This window comes from Passer montanus, unplaced genomic scaffold (genome assembly GCF_014805655.1).
Source record: "Passer montanus isolate IOZ18808 unplaced genomic scaffold, ASM1480565v1 scaffold44, whole genome shotgun sequence".
Classification (NCBI taxonomy): Eukaryota; Metazoa; Chordata; class Aves; order Passeriformes; family Passeridae; genus Passer; species Passer montanus.
The window spans coordinates 6,596,610-6,610,135 of NW_024369262.1; the positions used below are offsets into that span (position 1 = coordinate 6,596,610).

At 51.1% G+C, this 13,526-nt stretch overlaps 1 protein-coding gene across 1 annotated transcript in view; it reads left to right on the plus strand.

Annotated features, from left to right (window-relative positions):
* KSR1 (kinase suppressor of ras 1) overlaps positions 1-12,011 on the plus strand; it is a 47,639-nt gene extending 35,628 nt beyond the window's left edge. Inside the window, exons 4-20 of the mRNA XM_039720763.1 lie at positions 1-196; positions 387-391; positions 2,116-2,176; positions 2,512-2,595; positions 3,151-3,212; positions 3,317-3,423; positions 3,693-3,861; positions 5,036-5,077; positions 5,621-5,675; positions 6,346-6,391; positions 6,503-6,882; positions 6,967-7,063; positions 7,313-7,446; positions 7,844-7,975; positions 8,251-8,386; positions 8,702-8,835; positions 11,200-12,011. The exon at positions 1-196 is cut by the window's left edge and continues 153 nt beyond it. Of these exons, the coding sequence (XP_039576697.1) occupies positions 1-196; positions 387-391; positions 2,116-2,176; positions 2,512-2,595; positions 3,151-3,212; positions 3,317-3,423; positions 3,693-3,861; positions 5,036-5,077; positions 5,621-5,675; positions 6,346-6,391; positions 6,503-6,882; positions 6,967-7,063; positions 7,313-7,446; positions 7,844-7,975; positions 8,251-8,386; positions 8,702-8,835; positions 11,200-11,278 (1,919 nt within the window). The 3' untranslated portion in view covers positions 11,279-12,011. The remainder of the gene's footprint in view (positions 197-386; positions 392-2,115; positions 2,177-2,511; positions 2,596-3,150; positions 3,213-3,316; positions 3,424-3,692; positions 3,862-5,035; positions 5,078-5,620; positions 5,676-6,345; positions 6,392-6,502; positions 6,883-6,966; positions 7,064-7,312; positions 7,447-7,843; positions 7,976-8,250; positions 8,387-8,701; positions 8,836-11,199) is intronic.
* Positions 12,012-13,526: the final 1,515 nt, after the last annotated feature.

A 13,526-nucleotide genomic window follows, 5' to 3' on the forward strand; every position in this document is an offset into this window, starting at 1 on the left:
GGACCCCGCACAGCATCACCGTCACCCCGCCGGCCACGCCGCAGCCCAAGCGCCGGCACCGGCTGAAGCCGCCGCGGACGCCGCCGCCGCCCTGCCGCAAGGTGTTCCAGCTGCTGCCCGCCTTCCCCACCCTCACCAGGAGCAAGTCCCACGAGTCGCAGCTGGGCAACAGGATAGACGAGGTTCCTCCGATAAAGTGAGTTTCCTCCCCGGCAAAGGCTGCCCTGTGTTGCAGTAGCAATGCAGCAGCCTCAGGGGCCTGTGCAAAGCCAGAGCTGCTGTAACCTGACAGCACGTGCTGCAGGCAGCAGTTCCTGCTCTGGCAAAGCGTGTGCCTCTCACAGGAGTATCAGTGCCTAAAAAAATACATCTTTTCTTCTTTCTAGGTTCGGTAAGAGATTCTCACAGGGGTGTCTGCAGTGCCTTGCTGAGACAGAAGAAGCTGTGCTTGTCAGCTCCCTGTTGGCCATCCCTGGGCAGCTCTGGAGGTTCTCCACGGGCCCTGTACCCCAGAGCTTCTGTTAACTGAGCAGGACCTTGGCCTGCCACAGAACCGCAGGGTTTTACTTGGTTGCACCTGTTTTCTAAGATGACACAAGCAAGGCAAAAGAATACTGATGTTTCAAGGGTTCAAGCCAGGGGGGGCTTACCCATGACCTCAGGCAGCTGGCACAGATGCCTCTTGGTACAGGGATTTCACATCTAACCATTTAGTGGCTTTGGATGTGCATTGCCCAGTGTCTCTGCAGTGAAGTTAAGGCACTGGTGTGCAGCTTTCTGAGGAAGCTGCAGCATGTGCTGGAATGTGGGGTGTTCCCTCTGTGCTGAGGAGTGTTCATGTGGGTGGTGGCTGGCAGGAGCAGGGCTGGGTTTCTCCAGGGCCACTGGGAGTTCAGGCCCTCCTGAGGTGTGTCCCAGACACAACCTGTAACCTTGGAAGCTAATGGAGAGAGATTGGAGCAGCTCGGAAAGTGTCCAAAAGTATCTGAGTGTTAAAAGCAAGTCCAAGCGCTGCACGTATAGCTAATGCTCTTTAAAACAAAAATCTCAGGAATTACTTTCAGAAATAGATAGATTGTAAAATGAAAGTGCCAGCAGAAATCTGAGCATTTCCCTGGGCAGAATGAGATAATTGGTGCAATAAATGAAAAAGGCATTAGACTAAATTCAAACAGAAATGAAGGATTTTGGTGCTCCTCTTCATGTAGACCTACAGGCTGGGGTGAAGTGTCTGCTGTGGCTCTGGGAGTCCCAGACAATCCCAGACTGGTTGATAATCATTCAGTGAGGATTTAACCATCAGACCCGATGTTAACAGCCTTCTTTACTGCTGTGCTGGGATTGTTTGGATGGCCACTAGGCCAGCAGCATTCCTTGGAAAAGCAGCTAGCCGTTCCAGCCTTTTCCCAGAGGCTGAGGATCACAGATGCCTTTGGGAGCTCCCTGGACTAATGATAAAAAAGACTGTGGTGCCATCTATGGTCAAGTGAGGAGACTGGCTCTGAGCCAGCCCTGCTGCTGTGCTGACACTTGCACATTGGGGTGTGCCTCACATGTGCAATATTTCTGTACATTTCCTTGAGGAAATATGCCACAATTCTGAGTTGGAGAGTTTTCAGGAAGTTATGTGCCCTAACCACTGGCATGCTGGTTTGGCATTTGGAAGTCTAGATCTCCCTTTCTGCACTTAGCAGAAAGTTAAGAGAGCTCACATGTATGTTTTTATTCTTCTGGGTCATGCTGGCCCTGTCTAGAAATTTGAGATAATTTTCAGTGAAATAGACTATTCTGAAATCTGCTGACACTGCAGGAAAACTGGGTGATGGCATTTGTGGTAAACCAACTGGGAGTAAGCCAATTAGGAGTAAAGTCTGACTTTCCACTTTAAGAATGGCTTAGACCTGATCAGATGGACTTCTGTAATCCCTAAATGTAAAACATCATGATTTATCCAATCATATGGAAACAAATAGAAGAGCAACTTCACAGGGAGCAAACCCTGTGACACCTCATGGCTGGAGGTGCTGACCTGGGGCAGTGACTGCTCAGTTTCTGTACAGGTGGTGAGCACATGTCAGCAATGCTTCCCTAAACCCTCCTCTTGTTCTCCCTCAGAGCTCTCCCAGGGATCCCCCCAGACGGTACGAAGAGACTTTGGCCTGGCTGTGACTCACAGGTGAGAGCCAGGGACTGGCCACGGCTGTGGCTCACAGGTGAGAGCCAGGGACTGGGCATGGCTGTGGCTCACAGGTGAGAGCCAGGGACTGGGCATGGCTGGACTGGGCATGGCTGTGGCTCACAGGTGAGAGCCAGGGACTGGGCATGGCTGTGGCTCACAGGTGAGAGCCAGGGACAGAGCCCAGCAGCCCAGGCAGGGCCCTGGTGGCACAGGACTCTGAGATGGTTTTGGAGTTGGGTTGGATGTCTCAGCTGTCAAGTTCAGTTGCCTAAAATGTTAATTTTCCCTTGGACACCAGCTAACATCAGTTTCCCCTCTCGTGTCTCTGGTAGGTTCTCTACAAAGTCCTGGTTATCTCAGATTTGCCAAGTGTGCCAGAAAAGCATGATGTTCGGGGTGAAGTGTAAGTACTGCAGGTGAGCACACGGGGATGGTCTCCTTCAGAACAGCCTGGAACTGGACTCACCACAGCCTGCAGTACCTCGTGTCTCTTGATATGATGCACTTTTGGCAGTGGCATCATTTTTTCAGTCCTTCTGATCTGGCACAACTCACACTTGAAGTTGGCAGCCTGACACATGAATGAACCAAATTTGTTTCTCTGTCACAGGCTTCCTACCTCATCCTGGGCAAATCTTGTAATGGGAGCTGGATCACTAAATAACAGCCAGGATATTAATTTTTGTTTCTCTCTCAGGCTTGCTAGTCCAGAGGACTGAGATTTTACTACTTCATGGTTGCTGGCTGAGAGTTAGTGAAAGTAACTTTATTAAAAATAAATCAGATGCTAAGATATGTTTGTGGTTTCATTAGCCTAAGTAGTAGAATTCTCCTTACGAATGCCTGCTGCTCTGGGGCTGAGCATTCCAGAACTCCTTCTGAGATTAGCATAAGAATTACAAATTAAGGGTAGGCTTCCTCTTTTTGGGAAAGAACAAGTTGCTATTTAACATGTAATGGTTATCTTTCAGATTAAAATGTCACAACAAATGTACTAAAGAGGCACCTGCTTGTAGAATATCCTTCCTTCCCAGTAAGTAATTTTTTACAAATTCTTGTCACTTCAATGTGATGGTATGGAAAGAATAAAAAGTCTCATTAAAGCTCTTTTTCTCCCTTCTCCAACCTGTTTTGCAGTAACAAAAATAAGAAGAACAGAGTCTGTCCCGTCTGATATCAATAACCCAGTAGACAGACCCACAGAACCCCAGTTTGGAACTCTCCCCAAAGCACTAACTAAAAAGGTATGAGCATGTCCAGAGTCCCTGGGGAGCTGCAGTAGGGAGAGCTTGGATCTCACTGCTTGGAGTGAGAACTTTCACTTTGCAAGACTTGGAGAGGAGGCATTTTCTCCCTGTGAAACAGGGGTTGTGCAGACTCCAGGTGCTTTCAGCAGAGCAGTGCCACGATCAGCCTGGGAGCAAGTTCCCTCTGGCTGTTGTCCAGCAGACACTGAGGGCAGCTCCTCCTTTCTCTTACTGTTCTCTCAGCAGTGTCTTTCCCTGCTTTGCAGGAGCATCCACCAGCAATAAACCACCTGGACTCCAGCAGTAATCCTTCTTCTACCACCTCATCCACCCCATCCTCTCCAGCACCTTTCCAGTCTTCCAACCCCCCCAGTGCGACGCCGCCCCCAAACCCGTCCCCCATGGGCCAGAGGGACGGGCGCTTCAACTTCCCAGGTGAGCTCCTCTCTCCAGAAGCCCCCGCAGCAGCCTCACCAGCAGTTCATGGGGAGTTGCAGGTTTCTGAACACGTGCTTGTGCCTTAAACAAGGTGTAAAAGTGTATCTCATTATCTGATAAAATGAAAATGTTTTCTTTACAAATTTTTAAAGGGTATCAGCAAGATATCTTTGCAGGAAACAGATTATTGAGGAACATTTCTCCTTTTCCTTTTTGGAAAAGGACTGAATAAAGAAGCTATTTTGTCTCCTCCTTTCCCCTTTGTGCTGTACAATGCATGCTGCCTGCAATGTGTGCTCACCAGGGGCTTTCAGTCAGGAGGGAGGTGCTTGCTGGAGCAGGCTGTAAAAATGAGAACTGGAATGAATTACTTTACCAGAGCCTTCCAAAATATAACCCACAATCAACACCAACTTTTAAACCACTGTCAAGCATGACTGGTGGAGAGAAGTTTACCCTTCATGCCCTATGGATTGGGAGCCCCAGTGTGCAGCTTTAACCAGGGCTGAGAGGGGCAAGGATCTCTGACAAGGACAAAGATCTAAACAGTGAGAATAAATGTAATTCCTTTGACCTGAAGTCACATGGTGCTCAGTAGCTGCTACATCTGGCCTTCAACACTGCTGAATTTTGCATCAGCTTCTGACCTGTGAGTTCAAGTTGCTGTTTGAGCCTGCTAAAAAGGACCACAGGCAGTTCAGTGTAAGGATTCCACTGCAGCTGCTTTGCATTGGGACAAACTGCTTAGATTCACTGAAAAAAATATAAAAGGCAGATGGTTCATGAGCTTCAGCTTCTCTGGGGGCACCTTTGCAAAGCTGAGACATGAGAGCACATCACATCACACCTGATGTGGGCCTGCCTTGCATGTTCCTGGGCTCTCCCTTTGCTCCTACCCCTGGGGATCCAAGGCTGTTTGAGAGAGGAGGCACAGCTTGTGTGTGATACCTGTCATCTGTCAGGGCCCTCCCGAAATGCATGTGCTGAAATTCCCCCCAGCAGGCTGATAATCCACTAATCTGTTCCCAGCAGTGACCTGGGGCTAATTCATTGAATGCACATGAGGCACTCACTGATGATCCTCTAACTTGTTTGTGTTGTTTTGTTTTGTTTTTTTCTCCTGGTATTTTTTTGCTGTTCTTTTTTTACAAAACCTCAATTAATTAAAAAGCTGCCTACTACCTTCAGCATAGACAACAATTTATCTTCCCAGGTGAGTTGATTGTTTTAATTCTACTAACCAACTTCTACTGCCAAAACATAACTTGTTTGTAAACCTCTGCATGCTGCACAAGAACAATCATTCTGCTTTAAAAAACCTGTCTAAAACAATCCAGACTTTCTGTTACCTCAGTGTGTACTCAGGCCTCTCTCCCCTAATCTGAGGTAGTGATGTAATGTATGTATTGAGATGGAACTTTGAATATTTAGCTGTAGAGCATTTGTTTCCTGCTGTGGGATTCTATTCACATCCATGTTCCTCCTTTCTAAAGATTCACTTTTATGGCTGTGTGCCTGGCCAAAAGGACTTTACAGATAGGTGGGGGAAATGGAAGAGGACTGTGCTCAACCAACATGGAGGCATAGGAGAGATGAGCATAGTTTTAAATCACTAAAAATATAAAATCACTTTGTCTGTGGTTGAGTTTATAATTCCTAAATAAGAAGCAAATAGTTGCTATTGCAATGTTAAAACTTGCAGTCTATAGGAGATTGAAGTGTAGAAGATGTATCATAACTGTTTCTACTTTCCCAGAAATTCCCAGTCCTGCACAAACAGCACAGCTTCCAGAAACTGCTGCAGACACTAAGTAAGTAGAGTTTTAAATCCTTTCATTTGCACAGCATTTACCTGGTAATCCTCAGGTTAGCCCAGAAGTGCTGTGTTATGGCCAAAACCAGATTTAACACCTGAGAATTCCCAGGGTGACTTTAGTCAGTGAGGGTGATGCTGGTATTGCCAGTTTTATAAAGCTGAATGTGACACTTAACTTTAAATGGCACACTAAGGAGTCCAAGCCTTTAATATCTGGTCCTGGCTGTGTGAGGGGTCAGATGAAACAGCAGTTGGAGTTCTGTACCCTGAAGGGCATGGCACACTGGGCTGCAAGCAAACAGCTCGTTCAGGATCCCAGCTCCAGGGATGGAAAAGCTTCCAGCCTGCACTGCCAGCTGCTCCACTGCAAGTGTTTCTGGGGTAGGAATGGGAGCATCTATTCCTGGAACACAGTGTCTTAACAGAGCCATGCCACTGCCAAATCAATTCCTGCCACTTAATTATCAAGAATCATTCAAGTCTTTGTCCCTCATTTGCCAAAGTGAGCTTAGAGTCCTTCTCTTTTACATGGAGCAGGAATTGTGTTTTTCTCTGCTCCTGTAACTGTCAGGATCTGCTCTGTATTGGCTTGCTGTGCTCTCTGATGGCAGCAGGGCCCTGTTCCCCAGTGATGTCAAACATTGTTTTCACTGCTTCTGTTGCAGCGCGGCGCAGCAGCCGGGCACGGGCGGGGGCGCACGGGAAGCACAGGTGGGTCTGCTGCTTTGCCCCGCAGGTCTGAGGGGCAGCCTGTGCTGCTGGGCTGCTCTGCCTCCCCCGAGGGGCTGCGAGCACACCTCTCCCTTCCCTTGCTGTGGACAGGTGGAGGAGCCAGAGGCGAGCAAGTCGGAGCCCGAGGACGACGAGGACGAGGTGGAGGATTTGCCCAACCGGCGGCCGCACCTGCAGGGGATGATCTACCGCAAGCCCAGCCAGACCAGCGTGTACCTGCAGGAGTGGGACATCCCCTTCGAGCAGATCCAGCTGGGGGACCCCATCGGCCAGGGCCGCTGGGGCAAGGTCTACAAGGGCAAGTGGCACGGGGAGGTGGCCATCAGGCTGCTGGAGATCGACGGCAACAACCAGGATCATCTCAAGCTCTTCAAGAAGGAGGTGATGAACTACAGGCAGACCCGGCATGAGAACGTGGTGCTGTTCATGGGAGCCTGCATGAACCCCCCTCACTTAGCAATCATTACCAGGTGAGGAGAGAGCTCTATTAGTTCTACTAGATATGTATTGTAGAGCTAGCTAATTCTCTTCTCATATATAAACATGTCCTGTAGCTTCTGCAAAGGAAGGACGCTGCACTCCTTTGTGAGGGACCCCAAGATCTCCCTGGACATCAACAAAACCAGGCAGATAGCACAGGAGATCATTAAGGTAAGGGCTTGTTATGCCAAGGGAGCCACTGGGTAGGGCCTCAGCCAGAGCTCAGAGCTGCACACGGGACTGGGAGCTGCTCCCTCAGCCTCTCCCCACACCTTCCTGCACAAGTCCCACGGGGGCCCTGCCCCCAGTTACAACTAATCCTTGACGCTGGAGTTAGGAAGGGGAAATGTGTTAGAAAGCAGAGTATGCTTGGAAGTAATAAAACCCCAAAAACATTTCCATCTCTGCTGTGTTTCCCAGGGCATGGGGTATCTCCACGCAAAGGGGATTGTACATAAGGATCTGAAATCCAAAAATGTCTTCTATGACAATGGGAAAGTTGTGATCACCGACTTTGGATTGTTTGGAATTTCGGGTGTGGTTCAGGAAGGAAGGTAAGTGGAGGTTTCAGTGCTTGGTTCCAGCTCTGGAATGACAAATGGTCAAACAGGGAAACATTTCCTGCAGTGCACGAGAAGCATCCATTGGTTTAGTACACACTCATTTGCATTGTGCATGTTCACTTTGTTTTCCTTTTGAGCAGAGTTCTTCCTACAGTTGCAGTAGCACAGCTAGAGAGTTAGGATTAAGACTCAGAGCACAGAACAAACCAGAACTTAAGCCCAGGAAGGAGCTGTGAGTGTCAGGTTAACACATGCCTATTTGTTAACATGGCAAGAAAATTAGAAACCAAACATCACCAAAAACATTGGAGTAAATAAAGCAGCAGGTGCAGCACAGATATGGCCTCCACACCAATGTTTTAGTCCTGCTTCTTTCTTTTGGACTCAGGAGGGAGAATGAACTGAAGCTGCCTCATGACTGGTTGTGCTACCTGGCCCCTGAGATTGTCCGTGAGATGGCCCCAGGGAAAGATGAAGACAAGCTGCCTTTCTCCAAAGCTGCAGATATCTATGCCTTTGGGTAAGAAAGGAACACCCAGGAGTACCAGGAGGGCTTGCTAAGTGAGACTGGCTACTGGCCTAAGCCTTCCAGTCAGTGCTCCCCTTCTCTCAGACTCAGGATTCCAGCCTGGGACACGTTTTCCTCACCTGTTCCAAAAGTCTTGGGTGGAAGGGGTTTGCTGCACAGCCTCAGGCACCTCCCAGAGCTCAGCTGAAGCAGCTGGAACAGTTCCAGCACTGGGTGCTTTGTCTGTCGGGAGCAGGCAGAGGCCTGACACGTCTGTGGCATTGCAGGACCGTGTGGTACGAGCTGCAGGCACGGGAATGGCCCTTCAGGAGCCAGCCTGCAGAGGCGCTCATCTGGCAGATCGGCAGCGGCGAGGGAGTGAGACAAGTCCTTGCCACTGTCAGCCTGGGCAAAGAGGTCAATGTAAGTACCTCAGCTGCAGGAGTTCCTCATGCAGCTGTTTGGCAGACGGGCTGCTTCAAGAGAGTTGTTATCACTCAAAAGAGAAAGGGCAGGAAAGAGAACAGATGGGAATGGGAGACCAGGTTTAGCCTGTGCCTGTAACTGTGGAGCACAGTGAACATCCCCAGCATGGGACACTCTTGGGTTCTGGCAGTGTCCAGGCCCTCTGTGAGCAGTGTCTGCCTGGGCTCACACACATCCCAGTGCTCAGACAGTTTTCTGGTCTGCACAGCTGACCCATGAACTGAGATAATGAGCCACCACTGTCCTCTGCAGGAAATCCTCTCGGCCTGCTGGGCCTTCGACCTGAGCGAGAGGCCCAGCTTCACTGTCCTCATGGAAATGCTTGAAAAGCTGCCAAAACTGAACCGCCGGCTCTCCCACCCAGGGCACTTCTGGAAGTCTGCTGAGTGAGTACCTGCTGCTGGTCACAGCACTGATGCCATGCAATTTGCTGACTGGTCGTTTCTGAGCTTTATTTGCTTTCCTGGGGCTGTCAGACCTGACAGGGTGGGAGCACTGCTCCTCTGCTTCTCTAGTTCCTGGGAAATGATGTGAGTAAGCCATGAGCCTCAGACAGTTTGTTTCCTACTTCACCATATTCACCTCCCTCCAGCAGCTGACTGATCCCCCTGTTTGTGTCAGAGAATATCCACAACATTGGGAAGGGCCCACACTGACCCAAAGTGGTCAGAACTTCCCCTGTGCTGTGCTGGTATGGCAGTACTGCCTGAGGAAGGGAAGGACCCAGGAGCAGGCCACTGTTTCCCTCTGAAGTGCTCAGACTGCGTGGGTTTGAGGCCACAGGCACATCTGTGCCCAGTGCCCATTCACCATGTCCTTGGCTCAATGTGTCATCTCCTCAGCTGCTTGTATTTACTTTCTCTTTGTTCTGATGTTTAACCCACCCCTTCCCTTCCTATAATCCTTCACCCTCTTCCTGCAACACCTGATCAGAACCACCCAAACTCTTGACACAGGAACTGTCGTGGCAGTTTGGTCTCTGCTGGGTCGGGGACTTTGGAGTTTTGGATGAAAATTCTGCCACTTCTCATGTGCAATTTCCCCCCAATTTGTACTGGATCCCTGACACACCAGTGATGTCCAACAACTTTAAACTGCAGAAGGCTTCCCCCAGACTCTGGCCTCACCCTCACACAAAGAACATGCACTGAGCCATGGAGCTCCCCCACCTCACCCAGATCCTTTCACACACTGCACTAACCCCTGCTGCAGCCTGCTCCAAGCTGAACAGTGTGTAGTTCTCAAGGGCTTGCTTTAAATAACTGAAAACTAACTCTCATGGTGTCTTTTTCCCTTCCCTCCCGTATTTCTTTGTAGGTTGTAGCTACTGGTGCAATAACGGGCTCCACCTTGCATGCTTCCATGTGTCGTATCCTAACCGGCAACTTGGACAATCACCTTCCATTAAAAAAGCAAAACCAAACCACGAAATTAACCCATGGACATAACGAACACTTTATCCAGTTCTCCTGTCTGCCTGTCGCTTGGTGTGAGCTGTAGCTTCCATGAGCACTCCTGTCTGCAGGACCCTCCTGGCTCACTGTGGCTGCTCTGCTGGTGCAGGACGCTCCTCGGGGACGGGCCAGGCCTGCTCGGGCTGACCAGGTGCACACCAAGGCAGGGCTGTCCTGCCTGCAGCTCAGGGCTGTCCCCAAACTGCTGCGTGTCCTGCCAGGCCCCCCAGCCCTCTGGGCTGTGTCCTTAGGGCTGCAGCTCTGTCACTGCAGCTGGCAGGGACATGGTCACAGCACTGCTCTGCCAACCGCAGGAGCTGAGGCCAGGCTGGTTCTCCCTCAGGCCCAGAGCCAGCATTGGGGCCAGGGTCAGTCCTGGAGTGGAAAGAAGGGTGGTCCTTGCTCTGCTTGGAGCAGCTGAGGGGCCTTTGCCCACTGAGAACCAGGCTGGGGCACTGTCCAGGGCAGTGCCCAGGGCAGGTCCACGAGGGTCAGCTGGGATCAGCTACAAAGCTGTGTAAAAAAAGGGAGGAAAGCAAGAGCACCCTTCAGCTCCTCCCCGTGCAGATGCAGGCCCTGGAATGTTGTGGTTTGCTTCTGTTTACATCCCTGGGCAGCAGAAGGACTCAGTGCAGGGCCTTGGCAGAGTCACAGCTACCACAGCAAACATGTGCCTTCTACAAAAGGTCTGGAGGGGACAGGACAGAGACAGGGACAGAGAGCACACACCAAGGGGGCTTCTGCTCTCTGAGGACAAGCTCCCACATCATTCCCTGAGCCTCCTCAGGAAAGCTCTGAGCTGAAATTGCTTCTGGCTCTGCCAGCAGTGTGAGAGCAAGGGGAGAGACCCCTTTATATGTTTGTAGAGGCTGAGAGGAGCAAATGGGTTTGGGTTTGTCCTGTTCGGGGTTCTTAGCCTGTTCATGTACCTTGTCAAAACTCCTCTTTCTCTAACAAAGAAAATTCTGTCAGTTCTTCCTTCCCTTCTACTTCAAGAGAAGGAAGTGCCCACTGAAAACCAGTGTCAGGCTTCTACCCACGGTAGAGACCTGGGAAAACTTCCTGCTCCTCCCCCTTGGGCAAATCAGATTGTGCAGTTTCTTCCCACTGATAATGTTTGCATGAATAACTTCATGTGTTTGCTGCTGAATTACTTGAGCATCTCTTGGGTGATCTGAAGTGATGCGAGAGCAGAACCAAACTCATTTCAGCTCCTGTGATAGGGCAGTGGCTTTGTAAGATGAATCATCAGTAACTGTTTCCCCTCCCTTCTCCTCTCCTCCCCACTCTCTGCAGCATTAACAGTAGCAAAGTTGTCCTGCGTTTTGAAAGATTTGGCTTGGGGATCCTGGAGCCGAGTAACCCCAAGCTGTAGCCCGGTGTCTTTGTGACCGTGCTGGCTGCCTGCTCCCACACAGCACAGAAACCTCCCTGGCTGCAGCCCCCTGGAGACCATCAGCTCAGCCCGTGTCCTGCCCGAGCACCAGCAGTTATTTCACAATGTTTACATGATACTTTTGTGTGAACTATATTTTTTTAAACATAATAAACCGTGAATCAAGTTGAACTACAGCCATTCTCAAACAGCACTGAAAGAGCTGAGCTGTCCCTGGTTCCTCCTTGTGTCAGGAGGAGCCACTCTGCCCTGAGGGCAGTGGAACAGGTCGTGGCTCCTGCGAGCTGTTGGCCTCCTGAGGTCAGCTCTCCCTGAAGGCAGAGCCAGCCAAAGCACCATTGCTCCAGCAGGGCTGCTCCAGCTCTGGTCACCCTGAATTTGGCTTCACCAGAGCAGAGCTGCTGCAGGAAGAGTGCCTGGCTCTGTTAGTGACTCAGTGCCCTTCTCCACAGAACTCACACTGAAACCTGCTCCTTCTCACACAATCCCAGAGGAATTCAGAATTGCTGGCCTTAAAAAATAAACTCATGACTTGTCACAGCTCTGCACAGGGACCAAATTCTTCTTTTGAAGTTCAGACCCAAGTCTGAATGCAGGGAAAGGCAAGAGAAACAGGACAAGGGAAAAGCTGTCCCTAAATAATGCAGTAACTAAGGCCTTGAGGCACAGAGCTTCAGAGTCCCTGCACACACACACAGAGTGTTGCCACTGCCTACAGCTGGCCACGATTGAGCTTGCACAGAGCTTCAGAGCCCCTGCACACACACAGAGTGTTGCCACTGCCTACAGCTGGCCACGATTGAGCTTGCAAGTTCCTTGTTTGAGAACCTAGGACCAAAGCAGATGCTTTGAGGAAAAAATACCTTTAAGAATAACAAATCTTGTAACCAAGAAGGCAATATCTGGGTCAGGTTCTGACCCAAACACCTCAAACTTGTTTGAGAGGTTAGTTTTAAAACCAAAACCAGCCCCCTCCTCCAGTGTACAGTGTGGAGGTTGTGGAGGTGACAGCCAGTGACCACACTGAGGTGACAGATGCATCATCCCCTTGGAAATCAATTGCAGGCCCCATGAGCAGAGGCTCCCCTTTCCCCACCATCATCCCGAGGCTCAGGGGGAGCTCCCAGATCTCTGAGCAGGCAAAGCCCCAGCCCTCAGTGAGGAGCTAAGTGGCACAAAATCTGAGTTCTGTTGGGCAGAGAGCCTCAGTCCTGTGTGCAGGTCTGTTGTAGCCTCTTACAAGTGTTGACAAAGGCTTTTTCAATGTGTCTCAGATCAAAAAGAGAAATGGGTTTGGCATGGCCAGGCACTGCAGTGCTGTCCTGATCCCTGTCCCCCTGGGGCTCTGCTCTTCTCACTACCGTGTGTCAGCAGCCTAAAGCAGAAATTTCCCCAAAAGTGCTGCTTAATTAAGAGCAGCACAACACAAACCCAAAGCAGGGAAGAAAGGTGCTGCCCCTCGGCTGGAACCCTGCGTGGGCTTCCTGCCCCAGGGAGGGAAGGGCAGGAGCAGCTGCTGGATGCAGACTGCGGGGAAGGGCAGGAGCTGCTGCTGCAGCAGCCTCGGGTGCTCCTCACCCCGTTTGTGGGTGCACAAAGCAGGCCCCAAGGGCTGGGACAGCCAGAGCAGAGCGTTCAGTGTGGGATCAGTGGCCCGGCTGTGCAGGGCCCTGGCTCCCTGCAGCCACAGGCTGGGCCTTGCTGCCTCCCGGGCAGTCAGGCCCTGTCTGGAGCCCTGTGTGCCCTGCTGTGCCCTGGGCCAGGGGTGGGACCCTGTGGGACGTGCCCACTGTGGGACGTGCCCCACTCTGGGATGTGCCCACTGTAGGATGTGCCCCACTGTGGGATGTGCCCACTCTGGGATGTGCCCACTGTGGGATGTGCCCCACTCTGGGATGTGCCCCACTGTGGGATGTGCCCACTGTGGGACGTGCCCCGCTGTGGGATGTGCCCCATTGTGGGACGTGCCCACTCTGGGATGTGCCCCACTGTGGGATGTGCCCACTGTGGGATGTGCCTCACTGTGGGACGTGCCCCACTCTGGGATGTGCCCCAGTCCTGGCACAGGGTTGTTCACAGCCTGCCCTTACAGGGGGATGGGATTGCAGTCCAGCCTGACCTGGGTGCTGCGTGGGACCCCATAAATTGCCCTTGAACACAAATCTCATGCTCTGTCCCAGAGCAGGCAGACAGGCAGTGTCTGTGGGGTGGTTTTTGGTTTTGGGCA